The 25,238-nt window shown below is 51.9% G+C and overlaps 1 protein-coding gene across 3 annotated transcripts in view; it reads left to right on the top strand.

The window, feature by feature from the left end:
• Positions 1-25,238, top strand: part of XRCC1 (X-ray repair cross complementing 1) — a 38,111-nt gene that overhangs the window by 3,505 nt on the left and 9,368 nt on the right. For 2 of the 3 annotated variants that reach the window (XM_012533494.3, XM_033430841.2), the window contains exons 3-17: positions 6,337-6,447; positions 12,850-13,008; positions 13,923-13,997; positions 14,094-14,199; positions 14,361-14,470; positions 14,551-14,656; positions 15,267-15,525; positions 15,822-15,938; positions 16,837-16,930; positions 17,089-17,221; positions 17,658-17,712; positions 17,807-17,943; positions 19,175-19,265; positions 19,667-19,742; positions 19,847-19,979. In XM_012533494.3, coding sequence (XP_012388948.1) covers positions 6,337-6,447; positions 12,850-13,008; positions 13,923-13,997; positions 14,094-14,199; positions 14,361-14,470; positions 14,551-14,656; positions 15,267-15,525; positions 15,822-15,938; positions 16,837-16,930; positions 17,089-17,221; positions 17,658-17,712; positions 17,807-17,943; positions 19,175-19,265; positions 19,667-19,742; positions 19,847-19,960 — 1,743 coding nt within the window. In that variant the 3' untranslated portion in view covers positions 19,961-19,979. Of the gene's footprint in view, positions 1-6,336; positions 6,448-12,849; positions 13,009-13,922; positions 13,998-14,093; positions 14,200-14,360; positions 14,471-14,550; positions 14,657-15,266; positions 15,526-15,821; positions 15,939-16,836; positions 16,931-17,088; positions 17,222-17,657; positions 17,713-17,806; positions 17,944-19,174; positions 19,266-19,666; positions 19,743-19,846; positions 19,980-25,238 lie in introns of those variants that run through there. The other variant, XM_033430840.2, reaches the window with a different exon arrangement.

Genomic DNA, 25,238 nt, shown 5'->3' with positions numbered 1-25,238 from the left:
AAATATTAAAAAAAGAAAAAAAGAGGAATGAGAAATGCCTCCAGTGGAAGATGAGGCAGTGGCAAGAGGTTTTTTTCTAAATAGGGGGTTAGGGAAGGCCTTCCTGAGTTATGCAGGTACCTGGGAAAGAAACAGAGTCCAAGGCAGGCTGGCGTCTGGTAGGCCGGTGCCTGGTAGGCCGGTGCCTGGCTGGTGTCTGGCGGGCTGGAGGGACAGCAGCAAGCCCTGTGTGTGGGTGGAGCGGAGTTGACAGGGGAGAGGGGTAGGTGCTGATAGGGTGGGGGTAGAGGACCCCTAACCTACGTAAGGCCTAAAAGCCATTGTAAGGATTTAAGCATTTACTCTGCATGAGATGGGAGCCGTGGAAGGCCTCTGAGCAGAGGAGGAACAGAATGTGACTTAGGTTGTCACAGAATCTTTTATTGATTGATTGATTGGCTCTGTTGGGTCTTCGTTGCTGCGTGCGGGCTTTCTCTAGTTGCAGGGAGCGGGGGCTACTCTTCGTTGCAGCGCGAGGGCTTCTTATTGCGGTGGCTTCTCTTGTTGCAGAGCACGGGCTCTAGGCGCACGGGCTTCAGTAGTCGTGGCTCGCGGGCTCAGTAGTTGTGGCTCGCGGGCTTAGTTGCTCCGCGGCATGTGGGATCTTCCCGGCCCAGGGCTCGAACCCGTGTCCCCTGCATTGGCAGGTGGATTCTTAACCACTGAGCCACCAGGGAAGCCCCCTCTCCCAGAATCTTCTGTGAGGTTTCCAGGTTGAGAATAAACTGCAGGGGAAAAGTGCTGGAGCAGGCAGCACTGTCATAGCGGTTGTCGATTTATTTCGCGTTGGAGACCCTTCGGAAAATCTGATGGCGTTTGCCAGTTGCCAGCGTGCAGGGTGACTCCAGGCTCACCGAGTGCTAATTTCGGTTCTTTTCAAGCAAGTGATGAGAGGAAACTTCAGGACACCAAGACACGTAGATTGATCTGTGGATTTTCCTACTACTGTGTATTTTTTTCCCCTCAAATAGCACCTCACAATATCTCTGTATTACCGTCTGGGGTTCAGCCCTCTGCTTGTGGTGACAGCCCCACACGCCTTTTTCGTTTGCGGTGGCCGAAAGAGGCTCTATCGCCAACCCATCACCTGCTCCCAGGAGGGCAGTTCCAGCCTCTTTGCTAACCGCTCCTGGGCCGGTGGGAGTGGCTGAGACGCAGCCCAGGTGTAACTCCTCCCGTCCCCCGCCCCCCCCCCCATGCTGAGGCGTGTTCTTTAGAAAAAATGTTCAGTAGCGAGGTGGACACGTTCTATTTCTGTTTTTCAGTGGTTTTCTCATCACCCAGTTTGCCATTGTGATGTTTTAAAATTTTTTACCTTCTTTTGACATGACACGTGGGTACAGCAAAGCATACAGTCCAGTGAATCATCACCAACTGCAGCCCGTGTACTGCCAACCAGATCAAGGAACAGAACACACCCCCTCCCACGCCCCCTTGTGCTCCTTCCTGTCACTGCTCCCCCGCAAGGGTAACCATGGCGTAGATTTTTAACAGCATTGATTAGCTTTGGCTGGCTTTGAATTGTTCATAAATGGAATCACAGGGTATATAGTACTTTCACCTCTGGCTGCTCTTTTCTTTCCCAGCATTGTTTGTTAGTTTCATTTTGTTAGTTTCATCCTCCTTGCTGGGTGCGGCTTCAGTAGCATTCCATTGTTGGAGATAACAGCTGAGATTTTATTAACTTTAGTTATCAAATGGGTGTTATATGCATATGGTGGTTAACTCAAAAGGCACAAAAGGGAGGGTATACAGTGAAAAGGAAAACTCCTCCCCACCACCTGCTTCCATTCCCTACCCCCGCCCTCCCGATTTCTGCTGCCCAGGTCTTCCCTCCTGTGGCAGCCACTGTGAGCCGTTTCTCATGTTACCCCCTGGTCACTCTGTCCATGTACAAGCGTATATATCCACCCCTCCCGGCCTTTTAAAAAGTACACTGTATGTAAACAGTCCTCGCCCTTGTTTTCTTCCAAGAAACTGTCTTGGAGATCCATTGTCATGGCATCAAGTTCTACCTTATTCTCGTTAATGGTGCATCAAGTTCTATCTTATTCTTTTTAACGGCGCCTCAAGTTCTACCTTATTCTTTCATGGATGTGGAACAGTTTTTTTGTTGTTGTTATATTGGAGTAGAGTTTATTAACAATGTTGTGTTAGTTTCAAGCGTACAGCAAAGTGATTCAGTTATACAAATACGTGTATCTATTCTTTTTCAAATTCTTTTCCCATTCAGGTTATTACAGAGTATTGAGCAGCGTTTCCTGTGCTGTACAGTAGGTCCTTGTTGGTTATCTATTTTATATATAGCAGTGTGTACATGTCAATCCCAAACTCCCAGTCTGTGCCTCCTCCCAACCCTTCCCCCTGGTAACCATAAGTTCGTTCTCTAAGTCTGTGAGTCTCTTTCTGTTTTGTAGGTAAGTTCGTTTGTATCTTTTTTTTTCTTTTCTTTATAGACTCAGCATATAAGCAATAAAATATGATGTTTGTCTTGGAACAGTTTTTTTAATAAGATGTCTCTGGGACTTTGCAAACCTTCCATGTCTCATTTCTTCCACTGTCGTGAATTCTGTCTTCCTGGGAAAGGCGCACACAAACCCGGGCCACAGATGACTCATCCTGTGCTTAAGCCTTTCTCCTCACAGCTGATACTTACTGAACACTCACGTCTTTTTTCTTGAGGTAAAATTCACGTAATGTAAAGGTCTTAACCATTTAAAGTGTACAATTCAGGGTTTTTTAGAATATTGACAATGTTCTGCATTCATTACTGCTGTCTAATCCAGAACATTTTCATCACCCCAAAAAGAAACCGAAAACCATTAAGCGATCACTCCCTATTCCCCTTTCCCCAGGTTGCTGCTGGCAACCACCGATGTACTTTTGTTAAAATAGGGAATTCAATTGTTTATTTTATTTTAATTTTTTTCACTCAAGTGAATTTACTGAATTAATCTGCATTTAACACTGCTGGTGTACATTTAAATCAACACTTGATATTAACCTTCTTTTTAATTTTTAAATCTTCAAGAAAAAATATATTACTATTTTAGTTTAAACTTAAAAAAAATTCATTTATTTATTTTTATTTGGTTGTGGCAGGCGGGCTCCTCAGTTGCAGCTCGCCGGCTCCCCATTTGCAGCACGTGGACTCCTTAGTTGAGGCCAGTGAGCTCCTTAGTTGTGGCTCGAGGGCTCCTTAGTTGTGGAGGCGGGCTCCTTAGTTGTGGCATGTGAACTCTTAGTTGTGGCATGCACACGTGATCTAGTTCCCTGACCAGGGATCAAACCCGGGCCCCCCGCATTGGGATCATGGAGTATGAACCACTGCGCCACCAGGAAAGTCCCTCCAATTTTTTTAAATTGAAGTAGAGTTGATTTATAATGTTGTGTTAGTTTTAGATTTTTTTTCAGATTTTCTTCCATTATAGGTTATTACAAAATATGAAGTATAGTTCCCTGTGCAATACAGTAGGTCCTTGTTGGTTCTCTACTTTATATATACTAGTGTGTACATGTATCACTGATACACCTTTTGTCTCTATGGATTTGTCTGTACTGGACATTCATATAAATAAGACCAGACAATATGTGGCCTTTTGTCTGGCTCCTTTCACTTAGCATTAGGTTTTCGGGGTTCCTACATGTTGTAGCTTAGATCAGTGCTTCGTTCCTTTTTACAGCTGAACACTGTTCCATTGTAGGGAATATCATAGTGTGTATCCATTCATAAACGGATGGGCATTTAGGTTGTTTCCACGTTTTCATAAGAGATTTTTTATTTATCAAAAGAAAGACAGGGGAGTATATGTGTGTGTTTAAAGTAGAAGTAGTCGTATATGAAATAAGAACCATTCATTAAAAATATATATATATATATACATCCTACTAGATGGAGGGCCCCATACTTTAAATGTGGGAGAAGCAGAGTTTTTTTCTTTTTTTTTTTTCAGCCACGCCCCACGGCATGCAGGATCTTAGTTCCCCGACCAGGGATCGAACCCTTGCTCGCTGCAGTGGAAGCTCGGAGTCTGAACCACTGGGCCACCAGGGAATTCCCAAGCTGTTGAGTTTTTATGTCAAGGATTGAAACTGGGGAATTGGGAAGCAGTGTTGGCTTGTCGTCAGGCAGTTGGGTCTGAATTTCTCTTCCAGTCACTAGCTATGTGTGACATGTGAGCCATTTATTTACCTGTCTGAGCCTCAGTTTCCCCATCTGTGAAGCTGGGAGAGTTACAGACCCTTCCTTCCAAGGTGGTTGTGAGGATTCAGTGATGCCTGGCCCAGGAAGAGCTTAGCTAAGTGTGGTAGACAGAATAATGCCCCCAGTAGATATCCACATCCTAATCCCAGAACCTGTGAATATGTCCTTTACGTGGCAAAAGGGACTTTGTGGACGTGATGAACTGAGTATCTTGAGATGGTGAGATTGGCCTGGATGATTGGGGTGGGGGTGTGTGTGTGCAGCGTAATCACAAGGGTCCTTATAAGGGAAGGAGGGAGGCAGGAGAACCAGAGTCAGAGGAGATGTGAAGACGGAAGCAGAGGTTGGAGCAATGCCATTGCTGGCTCCAAAGATGGTGGAAGGGGCCACAGCCGAGGAGTGCAGGGGCCTCTGGAAGCTGGAAACAAGACAAGGAAACGGGCTTCCCTGGTGGCGCAGTGGTTAAGAATCCCCCTGCCAATGCAGGGGACACGCGTTCGAGCCCTGGTCCTGGAAGATCCCACATGCCACGGAGCAACTAAGCCCGTGTGCCTACAACTACTGAGTCCGCGAGCTTAGAGCCCGTGCTCCGCAGCAAGAGAAGCCACTGCAGTAAGAAGCCCGCGCACTGCAATGAAGACCCAACGCAGCCAAAAATAAATAAAATAAAATAATTTTTTAAAAAAGCTTTAATAATAATAAAAAAAAAAAGACAAGGAAACGATTCTCCCCCAGAACTTCTAGAAGGAATGCAGCCCTGCTGACACCTTTATTTTAGCCCAGCCAGGCTGCCTGGGCGCCAGCTGTGTGACCTCAGGGAAGTGACACAACCGCTTCCTGCCTCCATTTGCTTACGTGTGAAATAGAGATAATAACATCTCCTGTCTCTCGAAGAGCTGTGGGGCGGAGAGAAGATACAGCTATTATGGGTCTGCCACGTCTGAGCACTTAGACGTCCGCTGCAGTGGCTGTGGGCTGCAGTGGTTAGTATGTGTCATCTAGACTCCCCTCGGAAGGAGGACTGTTACGATGACCCTCCCCTTTCACTTGTGAGGAAACTGCAGCTCAGAGAGGTTATACGCCCCCCAGGGCTGCACCCCTTGGCAGTGGCAGGGCTGGATTTGAAGTCAGGCTGACCTCCCCACAAGCCCAGGCTCCTTCCTTCCCCGGAGGGATGTTCCTTCCTGCCGCAGGGTGCAGGCAGTGTCCGGGCCACCTCCCGACAGGGAGGTGACAGGGCAGGTCGGACCGTCGGATGATCCTGGTGTAGGGTGGCAGACTAGGTACCTTTGGGGGTCGTAGTAACGTGTCATTCTAGGAGCCAAATAAAAGATCCCCAGAGTGGAAAGCAGGAGACTTGCTTCAGCCATTCTTAACTGCCTTCCACCCACACGTTGCCTTTACTGTCAGACAGGAATGGCAGAAACTTTGGGGGCAAAAGCCATCCTACAGTCTGCTCTTTCCTTCTTTAGACAAACGGTCATCGAGCAGTGACTAATGCTGCCTCCTGACTGGCAGTGGCAGGGTGCCTGCTACATGCCAGGCCCTGAGGCCGTAGTATTTATGCTCATAATCCTAGATAGGGTGGCCATCCCCACTTTACAGATGAGGAAACTGAGGCTCCAAGAGGTGAGCTGACAAGGCCACATAGCTAGCGTGTGGCAGAGCCGGGACTCAAACCCAGGAATCAGTGGTGAGCCAAACCAGACTAGGCCCCTCCCCTCAGGGAGCTTCCCCGGAGCCCTGTGTGATTGGGGTCGGGGGTGACAGATGTGCCGTTTGTCTGCATAGCGCCACCAAGGAGAGCTCCGTGGTGGCGGGTTAGCGGCCCAACCGGCAGAGTCTGGCAGTCAGGGAAGTGGGTGTGGGAGCTTATGCAGTCGGTCGGTGAATATTTTCGAGCTCTGACTCTACACCCTGTGCTGCGTGCAGGGGACGCAGTGGCCCCACTCAGCCCTGTCTTCACTGTCACCGAGTTGACTTTGCAAGGAGACGAGGGGGCCCGGATGGGGGTCATCCCTCTTCCGAGGTCCACAGAGAGCTGGGGGAGGGGGGCAGAGCGGCACTGACAGTGCGCTTTCCCTCCCCTGCAGTTAGAGAAGGAAGAGCAGATACACAGCGTGGACATCGGGAACGACGGCTCGGCCTTCGTGGAGGTGCTGGTGGGCAGCTCAGCCGGAGGGGCCGGAGAGCAGGACTACGAGGTAAGCCCCCTGCTGATCCCTGCCCCAGCTGCCCCCGTTGAGGCCTCAGGCCTCCCAGGCGCCAGGCCAGGGTGGAGGCGAGTCACACTGACGGTGGCCCTCCGGAGGAGCCCAGGGTTCCCGGAGACAAAGAGCAGACCCAGGTGATAAGCTGTGTGCAGCAGGGATTTGGCTGAAATTACAACATGGTTGCAGAAACAACCAGAGGCACCTGTTCGTTCTACGATTCAGTCGCTGCTTGAGAGCAAAACTCCTTTGCTTCTGGTCCCAGAACTTCTCAGAGATGTCGCAGCCAGTTGAAATTCCGAATTGCTTGGGGTGCCTCTCTTAGTTACTTTATTTGTGACAAATGTTTACAAGCCTTTTGCTCTATTACAAATACAGTAAGTCCCTTACATATGAATGAGTTCCGTTCCGAGAGCCTGTTCGTAAGTCCAGTTTGTTCGTAAGTCCAACAAAGTTAGCCTAGGTACCCAACTAACACAGTAGTATAGTACGGTACTGTAATAGGTTTGTAATACTTTTCACACAAATAATACATAAAAAACAAACACAGAAAATAAAACATTTTTAATCTTCCAGTAGAGTACCTTGAAAAGTACAGTAGTACAGTACAACAGCTGGCATACAGGGGCACATTCGCATCTTTGAAAGTTCGCAACTTGAAAGTTTGTATGTAGGGGACTTACTGAATTTTAAAAATCGGCCCAATCCTTTTTTTAACCAGTTGAATGAATTCAAGCCAGAGTGGTGAGATCATAACGAGCCAGCTGGTCAATCAGCAAAATGATTTGGGGTAAAAATAAACCTACTGTGAAAAAGAGAGGTTACAATTTTAAGTGAACAAATCAGTTTTCTACAAATCAGTTTTCTTGCAGTGAAAAATTTTTTTCAGTTGAGGTATATTTCTCATATAATAAAATGCACAGGTCAGCGTTTTGACAGATGTACACACCTGCGTAACTGTCCCCCAGATCAAGACGTAGAGCATCGCTGGCCTTCCTGAAAGTTCCCTCGTGTCCCTTTGCAGTCACTCCTCCCACCCTCATCTCAGGCCGCCACTGATCTCTTTTCTTGCCTGTCCTAGAATTTCACATAAGTGGAATTTTATAGCATGTGTTCTTTTTTTGTGGCTGGCTTTACTCAACGTACTGTTTTTTTGGTGTTCTAACATATCCTATACATGTCAGCGGTCTGTTCCACCTTATTGTTGAGCCGGATCACTGTAAGCGTAGATCCCAATTTGTTCATCCATTCTCTTGTTGACGGGCATCTGGGCTGTTGCCACTTTTTTTTTTGGCCATGCTGTGCAGCCTACAGGATCTTAGTTCCCCAACCAGGGATTGAACCCAGGCCCCAGCAGTGAAAGTGCTGAGTCCTAACCACTGGACCGCCAGGGAACTCCCCACCACTTTTTTTTTTTAAATAAATTTATGTATTTTATTTATTTATTTTGGGCTGCATTGGGTCTTTGTTGCTGCGCGCGGGCTTTCTCTAGTTGCAGCAAGTGGGGGCTACTCTTCGTTGCGGTGTGTGGGCTTCTCACTGCGGTGGCTTCTCTTGTTGCAGATCACGGGCTCTAGGCGCGTGGGCTTTAGTAGTTGTGGCACGCGGGCTCCGTAGTTGTGGCTCGTGGGCTCTAGAGCGCAGGCTCAGTAGTTGTGGCGCACGGGCTTAGTTGCTCCACGGCATGTGGGATCTTCCCAGACCAGGGCTCGAACTCGTGTCCCCTGCATTGGCAGGCGGATTCTTAACCACTGCACCACCAGGGAAGTCCACCACTTTTTGACTATTATGAAAAAAGCTGCTGTGAACATTCTTGTACAAGCCTCTGTATAGAGATCTCTTTTAGGTAAAACGTAAGAGTCGAATTGCAGGGTCTTCGGGTAGATATATGTTTTAACCTTATTAGAAATGGACAGTTTTCCAAAATGGTTGTACCAGTTTATATTCCCTTCAGCAGTATATGAGTTCTTTTTGCTTCCCATCCTTACTTATACTTGATATTGCCAGTCTTTTAAATGCATATGTGTTGAATTTTATCAAGTGCTTTTTCCACCTTACAAGGTACATTTTAACCAGTGAGGTTTTCCTTGAACACACATTCTTATTCTAAAGGTTCTAGGGAATTCCCTGGAGATCCAGTGGTTAGGATGCCACACTCTCATTGCCGAGGGTCCAGATTCCATCCCTGGTCGGGGAACTAAAATCCCACAAGCCATGTGTTGTGGCCAAAAAAATAATAATAATAAAATAAAAGTTCTATAAGTTGTAAAAAGGCAAACTAAGGCACATTATGTTTTGAAGAGTTTATTTGAGCAAACAATTCAAATCAGGCAGCCCAAACTGAAAAATTATTAGGGGTGCTGTGTCAATGGGCTAGGACAGAGATTTTTAGAGAGAAGACAGGGAAGCAAAGGAAAGCAATTATTTAATTGGCTAGAGCTTAAATGGTTCCCTTACTTGGGAAAATCTGGTGACTTGGCTATTCACGATTAGTTGATTTCATTTTCTTAGATCCGAGTACACCAACTCTGGCTTAGATTTTGGTTGGTTTACTTAGGCTACCTAAGGCACCAGAGTCACTGAGTCTAATGGCCTCCTTGTTTAAAATTTTAAATAAAATCAACAATCTTTGGGACTATAAAAAAGAAGTTTTCTGTTCTTCTTGGCAAACAGATTTAGATCAAAATTCTACTTTATAATTATGGAAACAGAGTACGTGCGTTGTTAGCTAAAACTTTACCTAATCGGGCATGTAAATCTTTATTATTCTTATCTTATCTACCTAGAAAGGTGGAATGGTTAGCTTAGGGCTTGATCTTTTCAGAGTCTGAAAACCCCTATGTCAATAGTCTCCCATTCTCTCAAGGTTTTTAATTAAACTTCTGCTGGAAGTTTTGTTATAACTGCTAGCCAAGACTGAATTAAAGACTCTGGGACTTATAAGGTCTGGCTTCTGCCCAGAGACTAGATACGGTTGGAAGAGTCAAGAAAGAAAAGGAAAAAGGGCCGAGCAGGGCTGGTCCGTGTTGATGTCACCCGTACAAACGAAGCCAAAGGCACGTATTTTAATAACTAGTGACATTTTCTACAAAATCATCAACATTAAAAATATATATTTGTTTATTTATTTGTTTGTTTATTTGGCTGTGCTGGGTCTTGGTTAACGGCATGCGGACTTCTCAGTTGCGACATGTGGGATCTAGTTCCCTGACCAGGGGTCAAACCTGGGCCCCCTGCCTTGGGAGCACGGAGTCTTAACCACTGGATCACCAGGGAAGTCCCAACATTTTTTTTTTTAACCCCTCCAAGTTCTGCAAAGGGGATATCTAAGCTTGCAAGGTTAGCGCAGTCTAGAGAATAAAGGTTTTTTTTTTTTTTTTTGCTGTACGCGGGCCTCTCACTGTTGTGGCCTCCCCCGTTGTGGAGCACAGGCTCCGGACGCGCAGGCTCAGCGGCCATGGCTCACGGGCCCAGCCCCTCCGCGGCATGTGGGATCTTCCCGGACCGGGGCACGAACCCGTGTCCCCTGCATCGGCAGGCGGACTCTCAACCACTGCGCCACCAGGGAAGCCCTAGAGAATAAAGGTTTAATCCTAGAACCTTAAAGACACTATTGGATAATAAAACAACTGGAGTTGTTTTCTCTTCACAATGAGTGGGAGGAGAGTATATTCAGAGGGAGGCTCCCCCTTAGTGTGGGTGGCAGCTGCCAACCACAGCTTGTGTTGCCCCTTCATTTAGTCACTAGATGGTAATTCAGCTCTCCCATCGGCTCAGAATCAGCCCTTTTATAAACAAGTGTAGTCAAGGCCAGGGAGCTGGCTTCCCTTCTGTATAATTTTTGTCATCTTTGCTGTTTCCTTTTCATAATCAAGAGCTGAGCACAAAGAGCTATCTAGTTACAGTCTCTGTTTTTCTCAGCAAAAAGCTTTCGTTTTCTAATTTCACAGCATGTCAGTTAGAAAAGAGACTGAGTAACAGATTACACCCAACTAAAGGTGGCTTACTGCCTAAGAATATATATTGTTTCTTTAGGAGGGAAGTCCAGCATTAGGCAGACCCAGAGTTGATTGGGCAACTGAACAAAGTCAGGGTGCTTGGCTGGGCACCTCTTGATTCTTTTGGACTTTGCCCACATGGTTACAAGGTGGTTGCTGTGGCTCCATCCATCACCTAGTAGCATCCAGAGCAGTAAGTGGAGGAGTGGAATGGCAGAAAAGCAGGGGTTTTCTTCCATCCTCTGTTTCTCTTTAATGAAGAAGGAAAATCTTTCCCAAAAGCTTCCAGCAGCCTTCCTCTTAACATCGAATTGCCCATCCTTGGACCAGCCACTGGCAGAGGAAATCGGACCACTTGGACCAATCATGGTTCATCCCTTAGTGTTGGGCACGCAGCTCTTCCACTGCTTTTCAAAACTGCCTGGTCAGTTTTTGTTCCTTCGTCACACTGTTAATAGCTCCATTTATTTCTTTAGACTGTTAAACACAATTACTTTTATATTGTGTGTTTGATAATGTCAATATGTGCAGTCTTTGTGGGTCTGAGTCTGCAGTTTATAGTTTCTGCTGACCCTGAATCATGGCAGCCTGCTTCCTTATGCCTCATGGGGTGTGTGTGTGTGTGTGTGTGTGTGTGTGTGTGTGTGAGTGATTGTTGATTCTGCTTTTGGGGAATGTATCTGTGGGAATTCTTTGAGGGCCTGGTTTGAAGTACGTTCCTTCAAAGAGGATTTGCCCCGGCACCAGGTGATACTACATACATGGGACCACTTAAAATTTTCACCTTGGGTTTTTCCACGCAGATAACTAGTGTGGATTTTTACTGCAAATCCTTGAGAGTACAGACCTGCGGTTAGGAGTCTCCAGAGAGAATTTTTCAGCTTTTCTCTGCTGTCCCCCCAGAGCTAAAGCCTCCCACTGACTCTTCCCACAAGGCACATTCCTCCCTAATTTACCCACGGAGGGTGTTGCCCTTTGGAGAGGCCCAGCTCTCTGCTCTGTGGCACGGTCCCCAAGATGCCTTTCTCCCTGACTTGGAGCACAGGCTTTCTTTCTTGGTCTCTCCTGCTACCACCACCTAGAGCCCTTTAAAATCAAGCTCTGTGCCACCGGGAATCACCAACATCAGTGCCACCCACTGTATCAGTCAGGGTCCCACCAGGAGACTGAAACCACACCAGTTAGTTTAACAGAGAGAATTAACGTAAAGAATTAGTAACAAGGTATTGAATTGAAGAGGCCAGAAGACTAAGGCAGGACGCGGAAGCAACTGCAGGGGGCAGTCACCGCCCTTAGGGTTGGAGGAACAGAAGGAAGAGGTTGGCATGACAGAAGGGTAGATGTTTCCAAGCTTGGAGGTGGGGCCCTTGGAGCTGAAACTCAGACCCTGAGGAAGGGGAGCTCCCTGGCTGGTTCTGGTATGTCCCTGAGAGGGTGCAGTGAGGCCAGTTCTGCAGGTGTTGGGAAGCTGCAAACTGGATTCATCTGCCGCCCCGGGGGAAGAACAACAGCTGCAGATGTAGGAGCGAAGCACACCTGGGTGCTGCTCGGGGGATCTGCAAGAAGGCTCAGGTCCCGCCTCCCTCCTCCAGCCTGTCTCTCTAGCTCCCCCTGCTGGCAGAGCCTGACAAGGAGCAGCTGGAGATTAGAAACGTCCCCAGCATCCCAGAGCTGAGCTACCAAGGGTGGGGTGTTTTCTTTTCTTTTCTTTTTAAAATATTTTTTGTTTTTTCTTCTTTTGTATTTTTTCTATTTTATTTTATTATTTATTTATTTAGTTAGTTTGTTTTTTGAGGGCGGGTTTGAACTGAGAGACAGTCACTTAGTAATGGGTGCAGCTCCCCTACCTCTTTGGATTCTGCACTGTAATTTCTGGCCTCGAAAAATTCCCTTCTGCTGACTCAGCTGTGCATTTCAAAAAGGTGTTTGAGGGAATTCCCTGGAGGTCCAGTGGTTAGGACTCCACGCTTTCACTGCCAAGGGCACAGGTTCAGTCCCCGGTCAAGAAACTAAGATCCCACAAGCTGTGTGGTACGGCCAAAAAAAAAAAAAAATACAATAAGGTGTATGAATATTGTGCCAGTCATTGTGAATATCCTCTGCTGGTGAGGGTTCCTGAAGCTCCCTGTCCTGAGGGTTCCCGCCATGTGGCCAGATATGGAAGACTCTGGAAGAATTTAGAGAAGGGTGGTTGGTTCAGATCTGGCACTAGAAGGACCCCTCTGGGGCCTGTGTCAAGGAAGGACTGACTGGAGGCCCAGAAATGAGAAGGGTCTAGAGGCCCTGAGGCCCCTGGCGACTCCCTGGTCCCTGCTCAGGCCCCTGCCCTCTTCCAGCCCCCAGGAGGTGTCACTGAAACCAGCCAGGCCTGGTTCTCATCCTCTGTGCCTTTCCCCAGGTCCTTCTGGTCACTTCGTCTTTCATGTCCCCTTCCGAGAGTCGCAGTGGCTCAAATTCCAACCGCGTTCGCATCTTTGGGCCCGACAAGTTGGTCCGGGCAGCAGCAGAGAAGCGCTGGGACCGCGTCAAAATTGTCTGCAGCCAGCCCTACAGCAAGGTACCCAGGGTGGGAGTGGGGTCCTTGGTCCCGAGCCACGAGAGAGACGAGAGGCCGATGTTGAGTCCCAGAGGGCTGGGAGGACCGGACAGTTGGTCTCCCCGTGGGATTACAAGGAGGCTGGGTCCCTGCGTTCTCTGAAATTGGTTTGAGGTCCTCCCCATATAGGAATCTTCGCTTCCTGGAGGGAGATGAGGAAGGATGACCTGCAAGACCTCAGGGGAATTGGGAGGGGGAGCTGCTGACTTGTTGGAGATGGGGCCTCGTAGAATTGGGCCTCAGAGTTAATATCACGAGATCTGGAGCCAGAACGCTGGTTTAAAACCTGGCTTCTCCACTCCTTAGCTGTGTGACCTCTGGCTTCAGTTTGCTGATCCTTATGGGGTTGCTGTAAGTTAGGGATGCTAAGCTGTGGTGACGAGACCCGAGTATGTAATGACAGCACACAGTAAAGGTATATTTCTTATACCTCTGGATCTGTCCCGGGAGGTGTTTGGCCAGTCATCCCAGACCCAGTCTCCTTCCATCTCATGGCTCTGCATCCACCCAGCAGAAGGGGAAAGAGTCTGGAGCATTTCTGAGTTCCAGAAGTGATACCCAGCCCTCCCTCCCATTCCACAGGCAGGAGTTTGGTACGCAGAGTGGATTTGCTTAGACACACAGCAGCCTTTGCCAATTGGTCTGAGGCTTAAGGAGCTGGTGCATGTAAAGGGCTTTGCACCGAGCCTGACCCCAAGTTAGGGTTCAATGACAGCTTGCTGTTATCATCCTTGTCATTATCATGCGGTCACTTCCCGGCATGTGTGTGTCCATAGGAGGGAAAGAGCCAGAAAGGGGTTTCTGTAAATAAAAGGGATTGGGGCCAAGCCTTAGTCCTTGGCCACACTCCCTGATTCCCACCCCTCCTCTCCCAGGATGCCCCCTATGGCCTGAGTTTTGTAAGGTTTCACAGCCCCCCAGACAAAGAGGAGGCCGAGGCCTCATCCCAGGTAAGCTCTACCTGCCACCGCCCAGAGCCTTCTCCCCACCTCTTCACCCCACCCTGCTGACAGCCCTCCCACTGCGCTGACCTTGTGGGACCTTAGAAAGTGACCAAGCTCGGCCAGTTCCGCGTGAAAGAGGAGGATGAGAGCGCCAGCTCCCTGAGACCCGGGGCTCTCTTCTTCAGCCGGATCAACAAGACCCCGCCAGGTGAGTGCGGGAGACCTGGGTCCTGAATGAGTAAAGGCCGGGGGCCTGGACTCCTGGGTCACTCTCAGGTCTTGGGAACAACACTCTGTGTCCCATGGATAGGAGCCAAAGGCTCTGAGGGTCTAGCCCTCTCGACCTGGCTCCACTTTCTCCCTCTGCAGTCGCAGCCAGTGACCCAGCAGGACCCAGCTATGCAGCTGCTACGCTGCAGGCCTCCAGTGCCGCCTCCTCTGCCTCTCCGGCCTCCAAGACAGTAGGCAGCACCTCCAAGGTGAGATCATCGGACCTGGTGGGATGGAAAGGGAGGAGGTGAGCTGGAGGCCTCGGCCCATCCTACCCCCTCATCCTCAGGAGTCCCCCAGAGGCAAGAGGAAGCTGGATTTGAGCCACGAAGAAAAGAAAACCCCCAGCAAACCGTCTGCCCAGCCCTCACCACCCGTCCTCAAGAGAACCAAATGTGAGCAAACTGGATTCCTTGTTCCCACAGGGGCCTGGATACTGGGTCTGAGGGGGGAGGGGCCGGGGGTCTGGATCCTGGGTCTGAGGGGGGAGGGGCCTGGGGTCTGGATCCTGGGTCGGAGGGGGGAGGGGCCGGGGGTCTGGATCTTGGGTCTGAGGGAGGAGGGGCCGGGGGCCTGGATCCTGGGTCTGAGGTGGGGGGGGGGTGTCTGGATCCTGGGTCTGAGGGAGGAGGGGCGGGGTGTCTGGATCCTGGGTCTGAGGGAGGAGGGGCCGGGGGCCTGGATCCTGGGTCTGAGGTGGGGGGGGGGGCTGGATCCTGGGTCTGAGGGGGGAGGGGCCAGGGGTCTGGATCCTGGGTCTGAGGGAGGAGGGGCCGGGGGCCTGGATCCTGGGTCTGAGTAGGCAGGGGCCTGGGGCCTGGATCCTGGGTCTGAGGGGGGAGGGGCCAGGGGTCTGGATCCTGGGTCTGAGGGGGGAGGGGCCGGAGGCCTGGATCCTCTTTCTGGGGGAGGAGGGGCTGGGGCCTGGATCCTGGGTCTGGGTAGGGAAGGGCTGGGGGTGTAGCCCTACAGCTACTGACTGAATCCACTCCTTGGCCTCCCCAGTGTCAGCTCCCACCCCTACCCCAGCCACTGCCCCTGTCCCTGCCGCAGCACGGGGGGCGGCGCCAGGGAAACCCCGAGGAGAAGGTGCTGAGCCCAAGGCCCCCCGCGCCGGCCCGCAAGAGCTGGGGAAGATCCTCCAGGGTGTGGTGGTGGTGCTGAGCGGCTTCCAGAACCCCTTCCGCTCGGAGCTCCGGGACAAGGCCCTGGAGCTGGGGGCCAAGTATCGGCCAGACTGGACTCCAGACAGCACCCACCTCATGTAGGCCTGCGACCCCTCCCCACGCTCCCCGCTGCCTCTCCTCTGCCTCCCTTCGTCTCCTCTGTGTTGCCTTCTCTCTGTTACTTCGCCTCTCTGTATCCTCTGCCTCTTGTTCTCTTTCTCTTCTTCCCTCTGATTCTTAAAGTCTTCCCCTCGGCCTCCCTGTGTCTTTTCTGCTTCTCCCACATCTGCCCCGTGTCTCTCCCTGTCTCTCTCTTTCTGTGCCCCTTGTCCCTCTTTGCCCTTCACCTCTCAGATCACACCGGGCTGACACCCTCCATTCCGCTCTCTGCCAGCTGCGCCTTTGCCAACACCCCCAAGTACAGCCAGGTCCTAGGCCTCGGAGGCCGAATCGTGCAGAAAGAGTGGGTGCTGGACTGTCACCGCATGCGGCGGCGGCTGCCCTCTCGGAGGTGAGGCCTCACTGCGCGCATGTGGTTTACACACGCACACCCCGACCCTGCCCCTTGTCCCCATGCTGGGCAGTGTCAGGGATCTGGAGAGAAATCAGGCCAGGCCCTTCTGGCCCAGAGTCAGCAGACTTCCCAGAGGAGGAGGGGCAGGGCGGGGAGACACAGTGGGGGGCAGGGGGGGCGGTCCGTGCAGGGCTCTGGGAAGTCTGCTTAGCAAAGGAAAAGGACACTGCAGGCTAGAGACACAGCATTCCCAAAGCCTCAGGGCAGAGAGCGCCCGCCCCGTTCACATTCCTTCACCCGAAGCCCCTGCTTGGCGCCAGGCTGGGCTGTGCAATGCTGGCCCCCGACGTCGGGTCCTGCCCTCGAAGGCCTCTGACTTTGATGAGGGGCCGGACTTAGCTCTAAAACAGTTTGGAGGCAGGCCCAAGGGGAGGACCGCAGTGAGCTAGGGGTCTTCAAGGAAGAGAACAGGTTTGCCAGGCTGAACAGAGGCGGAGAGCATGCCTGGGCGGAGGAGCCGGGGTTGGAGTCAGCCTGGTGTCTGCCCAGAAGAGCTGCAGGGCCACTCAGCGCCTAATGAGAAACTGACTTTGATTCTCAAAGGCGAGAATTATTTCTGATTTTTTTTGTTGTTCCTTTTCTGAAATGAGTCATTTCTTCCCAAAGAGGGAAGGGAAGCCAGGAAGTGCTGTGGTCTCTGGTGTGGGTGGCTGGGGGTCTCTGGGGCCCTTCCGGAGCTGGGAGGAGGGTGGGCTAGGAGAGGAGCCATGATTGCCACCCTGAGTATTTAGTAAATACTGAATAAACAGCCAGTGCCTGTTGCTTCCTAAGCCCCCTCCCCACCTCCCCCGGAGGACACGTCTGCTGTTTGTCTGAGGCCTGATTCCTCCCCCAGGTACCTCATGGCTGGGCCAGACTCGAGCAGCGAAGACGAGGGGGGCTCTCATGGCGGCAGCAGTGGGGATGAAGCCCCCAAGCCTCCCCGAAAGGTCTGATGCCCCCGGCCCGGGCGGGGGAGGGTGGAGTGGGGGGGGGACATGGGTGTGTCATGGTACCCAAACTCTCCACTCCTGCCTCCTGCAGGCGCCCCCCACGCTCACACCCGCGCGGCCCCTTCCGTCCTTGCTGACCCACCCTCCCTCCTCAGCGCCTCCAGACCAAAGCCAAGCCCTCTCAGGCAGCAGGACCTAGCTCACCGCAGAGACCCCCAACCCCAGAAGAGACCAAACCACCCTCACCAGGGCCCCAGGAAGATACTGACACCAAGGGGGAGCAGTCAGGTCAGAGCCTGAGGGAGGAGGGGCCGGGGGCCTGGATCCTAGGTCTGAGGGGGGAGGGGCCGGGGGCCTGGATCCTGGGTCTGAGGGAGGAGGGGCCGGGGGTCTGGATCCTGGGTCTGAGCGGGGAGGGGCCGGGGGCCTGGATCCTGGGTCTGAGGGGGGAGGGGCCGGGGATCTGGATCCTGGGTCTGAGGGGGGAGGGGCTGGGGGCCTGGACTCTGGGTCTGAGGGAGGAGGGGCTGGATTCCAGGCAATGGATCTGGGGTAGAGGGTGGCTGTCCCACCCCTCACAACCCCTAACTGGATTTGGAGGGCCACTGAGCCTGCGGGTTGGAATGCCTGCATCTGTGCTCAGGCATGAGACTGGGAGGGAAGGTTACCGGTCTTCCCAGATGAGAAGGCGTGGGCCTTGCATTGACTAAGCTTCCATTCGCAGAAGGACAGGACAATGGGGCAGAAGATTCTGGGGACACCGAGGATGAGCTGAGAAGGTAGGGTTTGGGCTGGGGGTCAGGGTGGCCCTGGCCTTGTGGGGAGGGGCATCTGGTCTGCATGCTCCTACCCCACCCCTCTTGGCCTCTCCAGGGTGGCTGAGCAGAAGGAACAAAGGCCGCCCTCTGGCGAGGAGAATGGCAAGGACCCGTACGCAGGATCCACGGATGAGAACACGGACAACGAAGGTCCCCCGGAGTCTCCCAGTCTGCCGATTCCCGAGCTCCCAGGTGGGAAATCCTCCCTCCTGATGTGGGATTTGGCCCTGTTACTTCTCTGCCGTGACTTGCCCCAGCCGGTCCTGGGCTGGCTGCTGCCCCCTGTGACTTGTCTTTCAGGCTCCTCACCCCCAGTCCCTGGCCTTTGCCACCTCCTTGTCCTCTTAGGCCTGTTCCCTTCCTTTCAGCATCCTCTCCTGACTTCCGTCTCTGTCCCTGTCCTGACTTCTGCTGTGACCGCTTCCATCACAGCCCAGCCCCAGGCGAGACCCCCTTTGGCTTTCCGCTCCCTCACGCCGGGGGCCTCCCACTCCCTAGGCTTCAGGATCACCCAGGGGCTTTTAAAATCTGCAGGTGCCCAGGCTCCACCCCCCAGGTTCAGCTTTGTCACTGTGTGGTGGGGCCTGGGGAACACAGGTGCTGTGGGCGTGGGCGCTGATCTCTCTTGGGACCTACATGATGCCAGCATTGTTATTCGTCACCCCAGACATGATTGCGGGGGGCGTGGGTCAGGGCCAGGTCAAGAATGAAAGGAGAGGGGAACTGCCCTGGCGGCCCAGTGGTTAAGACTCTGGAGTCTGTGCTTCCATTGCAGGGGGCGCAGGTTCGATCCCTGGTTAGGGAACTAAGATCCCACATACTGCGCGGTGAGGCCAAAAAACAAAGAGAGAATGAAGGGAGAGCCAGGCAGTCAGAGGGTCTGAGCAGAGGTGAGGGTCAGTGGCCACTGGAAGAAGCCGCTTCTGCTCGGTTCCTCATGGGTGATGGGCAGGAAAGTACTTTGATCCTCCAAAGCCCCAAACACGGCATTGGCAACTTGATGGCAAATCATGTCAAACTGGAACGAAGAACCACCCTGAAGGTCAGAGCCAGAGAAGGCGCTGATTAAAAAGGAGTGGGACAGCCATGGCGAGGAAGTGGCAGGATGTGAAATTTCCAAGCCAGGCCAAGCTAATGAAGTGATTGACCTGGTGTAAGAAACATGTCGCAATAATAATAATTGCGTCTTTTATCATTCTTGCAACAAAACAAAGCAAAACTCCCCAGAGGCTCAGATGGGCCTGGCCGGGAACCACTGCTTGTCATGGATTATTCCCGTGCCAGGCTGTACACGGACACCCCTTTCCCCCTCCGGTGGCTGCGCCGGCCTTGCTGTCCTGCCTCTGCGTGTTCTGTGGCTCCTGGCTGGTGCCCTGGGACTCCAGGGGCCTCACGCTCGGCTCTCCCGCCATCTCCCCTGCAGACTTTTTCCAGGGCAAACACTTCTTCCTGTACGGGGAGTTCCCGGGGGATGAGCGGCGGACGCTCAGCCGTTACGTCACAGCCTTCAACGGGTCAGTCTCCGGGGACAGGGGAGGTAGGGGAGGAGGTGTGGTAGGTCGTGGGGAGAGAGGCCTTCGGGAGGATGGAGAAGGTCGTGCCCCCAGGCTGGGCACAGGCTGTGGAGTTCCGTGCCAGACCTGCTCACACTGCTGGGCAGCCCCGGATGCATAGCTTCCCCTCGGGTTCCTCTTCTCTAAAGCGAGGCCGCACAGTGCCCTTCTGAAAGGATTGGCGCCTGCGGGAGCTGTTGGCTTCGGGGCTGTGGCGAGCCTGGCACGTGGGAGAGTGGGGGACACAAAGGCGGCCTATAGGGGACACAGGTGGGGATGGAGAATGGCCTCTGAGGATGGCTGGGGAGTAGGGTGTCAAGAGAGGGGACACCAGTTCTCTGCCCCTTTTCTTCTCCTGCCAGGGAGCTTGAGGACTATATGAGCGACCGGGTCCAGTTTGTGATCACGGCACAGGAGTGGGACCCCAGCTTTGAGGAGGTGAGTCCTGAAGGGGCAGGGAGAGGGAGACCAACCTGCCCTCGCATCCCCCCGACCCCCTCCTGGCTCACATGCTCCTGCACGCACCCCACCCCCCCCCGCAGGCCCTGATGGACAACCCCTCCCTGGTGTTCGTCCGGCCCCGGTGGATCTACAGTTGCAACGAGAAGCAGAAGTTGCTTCCCCACCAGCTCTACGGGGTGGTGCCCCAGGCATGAAGTACGTGCTCTCACACACATGAGGTTATTAATAAAGGCGACGTGGTCTGGAGCAGCTGCCCCTCTCACCCGTGTCTCCCAGAACCCACAGCAGGTTCCCAGCTTTCTGTCTTACGTTTGGTTTTGCTTCCCCTCTGAAGGCCGGGTCTTTGGGCTGCCTAATGACTCCTGTGCTGGGGTCCCGGAAAGAACGAAGGGCTCTCTATCTGGGGTCTGGTAGGGAAGGAGCTCTTTGTCACTTCTTCGGGGCCCCTCCCCCCTTTGGTGGCAGGTGGCAGGGAATTAGGAATCTGATAGCACCACCCTCAGCTGGTTCTGACCCCCCTCTGGGGGTCCTGGACTGGGGGCTGGCATATTCATGGGATAGGCCTCTCTCTCTCTCTAAGTCTCAGCTCTCTGGGCCAGGGACATCTCCCTTTCTCCAGGGCTCTCAGAAGTAGCTGTGAAACTGTCACCAGCCTGGTTTGATATCACCTCATTTGGGAGGTAGAATTGGGAAAAGGGGCATTTTAATCACCCCCCCCAAATCCTGAACCCCCTTCAAGGATCCACCACATTTAAGGTGGGAACTGAACTGGGCATTAGAGAATCAGGGTAGAAGGTGGGATGGGGCCATGGTGTGGGCGAAGGCCGGGAAGTGGGAGCCAGCCTGGTGCCCAGGGGGCAGTTGAAGGAGCACGGCCCCTCTGGTGACGAGGCTTTAGGGGCAGACCTAGCTGGAAAGGTGGGCACAGTCCTGGCGGCTGTGCCGTCCAGTGCAGTAGCCACTGGACACAGGTGGCTATTTAACCTTAACGACAGGGACTTCCGTGGCGGTCCAGTGGTCAGGACTCTGTGTTTCCACTGCAGGGGGCCCGGGTTTGATCCCTGGTTGTGGAACTAAGATCCCACATGCCTCGCGGTGCGGCCATAAATAAATAAATGAATGAATGAATGAATGAATGAATGAATGAATAAAATAAACTTAAGGACAGTGAAACAAAAGGAAAAATTCACTTCCTCAGTTACACTGGCCACAGTTCAAGTGCTCACTGGCTCCTGGGCTGGACAGCACCGATGGAGAGCCTTTCCCTCGCTGTAGAAAGCAGGACAGGGCGGTCCAGAAGCACTGTGAACGGCAGGCTGAGAAGCTTGGACTTCATCCTGGGGAGGTCAGGAAGGGGTCGAAGGGCAAAGGGCAGGGTCAGAGCTGGGTAGCAAATGACCACAAACTTAGTGTCTTAAAACAAAAGAAAGGTGTAACCTTCTAGGTCTGGAGGTCTGAAGTCCAAAATGGGTCCCACTGGGCTAAACATAAAGGTGTAGGCAGGGGGACTTCCCTGGTGGCACAGTGGTTAAGAATCTGCCTGCCAGTGCAGGGGACACGGGTTCAATCCCTGGTCCAGGAAGATCCCACATGCCGCAGAGCAACTAAGCCTGTGCGCCACAACTACTGAACCTGCGCTCTAGAGCCCGCGAGCCACAACTACTGAGCCTGCGAGTCACAACTGCTGAAGCCCATGTGCCTAGAGCCCGTGCTCCGCAACAAGAGAAGCCACTGCAGTGAGAAGCCCGCACACCACGACAAAGAGTAGCCTCCACTCTCCACAACTAGAGAAAGCCCGCACGCAGCAACGAAGACCCAACGCAGCTAAAAACAAATAAATTAAATAAATAAATTAAAAAAAAAAAAGGTGTAGGCAGGGATGCGCTCCTTTTGGAGGCTCCGGGAGAGAATCCGCGTTCTTGTCTTTTCCAGCTTCTAGCAGCTGCCCACGACCCACGCCCATTCCATCTTCAAAGCCAGAAACGGCCAGTCGAGTCTTTCTCACGCTGTGTCACTCCGACACTGACTCTTCCTGTGATTACACTGAGCCCAGCCGGATAACCTGGGATAATCTTCCTGTTTTAAAGCCAGCCACTTAGCAACCTTCATTCCTTATGCTGCCTTAATTCAACCTTTGCCACATAACATATCTGTAGGTTCCAGGGATTAAGATGTGGGCATCTTTGGGAGGCCATTTTTCTGCCAACCACACCCACCATGTGTGAGACAGTGGGGCTGCAGAGTGAAAAAACAGACACGAGTCCCCTGCTCTTACGGGGCTGACATTCTGCTGGGGGAGAGAGACGGCAAGTGTCCCGCAGTGTGGGGTGGCGATAAATGCTGTGTGAGCAGATAAAGCCAGGCAGTGTTATACAGTGATGAGAGTGATCGGGTCATCAGGGAAGGTGTCTCAGAGGACTCACCTGTCTGCAGGGACTTGGGAGAAGTAAGGGAGGTTCTGGGGGAACCATTCCAGGCAGAGGAAAAGCAAGTGCAGAGGTCTTCAGGCAGGACAAGTGCAAGGAGTAGCAGGGTGTTGGGCGGGGTACCAGGAAAACCCAGGATCCACCCTGACTCAGCACTGTCCCTTGCTTGGTTGCGGGCAAATCCCATCCCTCCTGCACCCAGCTTTCCCATCTGGACAAGGTAAGGTTGGGCCGGATGGACACCCCCAAGATGAGTTTGTGTCCTTGAAACGTTGATGGTGGTGGGGTCGCTTTGGAGGAAATCTTCCGGGGCAGCTCCACGGTAAATATGGACACAAGCCATACTGCTGGCTTTGGGGGAGGGAGCTTGCCCCTCCGCTACCTCTCCCCCTCCCCCGAGGGCCTTGCTGAGCAGCCTGCAGTCCCGAGGCCCCCTGATTTCCATTTGTCTGCTTGGTTCCAGCCTCATGCTGGAGATTCCACAAACCATCTCTCATTCCATCCTCCACAGCTTTCAGATCTGAGCTCTGAACAATAGCTCCTCAAGAAGGCCTTTCCTCACCCTCTATAACCGTATTTGCCAGGTCTACCCTCATAATACTGTCTCTCTATCATCGTTGTATCTTGGTTTGCTTATGATCAAATTTACCAGTCTTTTCCTCTACGATCTGTACTTTTTGTGTCTTAAAGATACTTTCTCTGCCTCTGAGGTTACTAAGGGATTCTCCTTTATTTCCATCTAAATGCTCTAGAGTTTTGTGTTTCAGACTTAGATCTTAAATCACTAGAAACTTCCGTGTATGCTGTGAGGTAGAGAGCCTCACTAGTTTCTATGTTGCTGTAACACATTACCAAAATCATAGGCTTTAAACAACACAAATTTATTTTATAGTCCTGGAGGTCGGTAGTCCAAAATCAGTTTGAGTGGGCTAAAATCATGGTGCTGGCCAGGCTGTGTTCCTTCTGTCTTTTAAAATTATTTCAATGTTATTTTTTATTTTATTTATCTACTTATTTAAATTTTTATTTTGCTGTGTTCCTTCTGGAAGCTCTAGGGGAGAACCCATTTCCTTGCCTTTTTTAGCCTCTAGAAGCTGACTGCATTCCTTGACCCGTGGTCCCACATCACTCCAGTCTCTGCTTCCGTTGGCACACCTCCTCTGACTCCTCTGCTTCCCTCTTTCCCATGTAAGGACCCTTGTGATTACACTGGGCCCACTGGAATAATCAGGATAATCTCCCATCTTAAGAGCTGATCCTTCATCACATAAGCAAAGTCCCTTCTGCTGTGTGGAAGCCAACACACTCATAGGTTCTGGGGATTAGGATGTGGACATCTTTGGGGGACCATTATTCTGCCTACCACAGGGTCTCATTTAATTTTCTTCCCTATCTCTCAGCTCATTCACAGATTAGCTATCCTTTCCCCACTTACCTATAGCTGGGGCCGGCGAACTACACTGCATAGGCAGAATCCAGCCCACCTACTGTTTGTTTGTTTGTTTTTGCATTACGAGGGCCTCTCACTGTTGTGGCCTCTCCCGTTGCGGAGCACAGGCTCCGGACACGCAGGCTCAGCGGCCATGGCTCACGGGCCTAGCCACTCTGCAGCATGTGGTATCTTCCCGGACAGGGGCACGAACCCGTGCCCCCTGCATCAGCAGGCGGACTCTCAGCCACTGCGCCCACCAGGGAAGCCCTCACCTACTGTTTTTGTAAATAAAGTTTTATCGGAACACGGCCACGCTCGTCCACATATCACAATGCATGTGTCTGCCTTTGCGCTACAACAGCAGCGCCAGGTAGTTGTGGCAGACGCAGTATGGCCTGCAAAATCTAAACAGATCTACTGTCTGGCCCTTTATAGGAAAAGCTTGCCAACCTCTGATCTACAGGTGGGGACCACCTCCTATTAGCAGCTCGTAAGCGTAGGTCTGTTCCTGAGCTCTCAGTGCCCTCCCACTAGCCTATTCCCAAGCCAGCACCACCGTCCTATTACTACATCTTTGTAATAATTCTTGGTTTGAAGGGAGGCAAGGCTCCCCTACTTGTTGTTCAAAGTGGACTTGGCTTCTTTACTTTGTGTTTGCCACTACTTGGTTGGTGTCCACCTCCCTCACTAGACCAGGTCTGTCTTGTTCACTGCTGTGTTCCTAACACCCTGTGCAGGGCCCGGCACACGGTACCTGCTTAATTCATATCTGTAGAACGAAGAGCAGTCCCATGTTCGCTCAGTCATCCTTGTTTTATAGCTGGAGAAACAGGCTCCAAGAGGGGAACCATCTTTGCCTGAGAAGTTGCTTGTAAAGGCCTTATAATACTCCCATTTGGGAATTCCCTGGCGATCCAGTGGTTAGGACTTGGTGCTTTCACTTCCGAGGCCCTGGTTCGATCCCTGGTCAGGGAACTAAGATGCAGCAAGCCACAGCCAAATTTAAAAACCCGCAGCATCAAACAAAAAACCCTCCCATTTTATAGATAAGGCATCTGAGTTCAGAGAAGTGACAAGCTCGTCCAAGGCCCTGCAGCTCTTCAGTGGGTCAGGGCTGGCTCCAAAGCTTGGCCTTCAAATTGTTTTTACTCTACTGGTATACACCCCTTGTTCTTGCCTTTATGATTTGGCTTATCTTGGGAATACTTCCATGTCAGTGCATGTAGAGCTGACTTTTTTCCCCTACAGCTACATCTTCCATTCTCTGGCTGTACTGTAAATTCGTTAGCTGGTCCCCTATTGATGGGCACTCGGGTTGTTTCCCATCTTTGGCCACTGCCATCGCACTGCAGTGAACATCCTTAATCTTATACCTTTCTTCACGTGCTTATCTCTAGGATAAATTCCTAGAAGTGGAATCGTTGACAGAGGATGCGTGCATTTAAAATTTTTTATACATACACTCAATGGCCAAAGTGGAGGCACTAGTTTAAACTCACAACATTGAGGAGAGCCTGTCTCGCCACACTCCTCAGCAGCACAGGATGCTAGCAGATGTTTAACCTTTGCCATATGAAGAGGTGTGAAAAACCAGAGCCAGGGCTTTCAAACCAC

Source organism: Orcinus orca, chromosome 20 (genome assembly GCF_937001465.1).
Source record: "Orcinus orca chromosome 20, mOrcOrc1.1, whole genome shotgun sequence".
In the NCBI taxonomy this organism is placed as follows: domain Eukaryota; kingdom Metazoa; phylum Chordata; class Mammalia; order Artiodactyla; family Delphinidae; genus Orcinus; species Orcinus orca.
The sequence above is the reverse complement of the archived record's forward strand: the minus strand, read 5'-3'. Positions and strand labels throughout refer to the sequence as shown.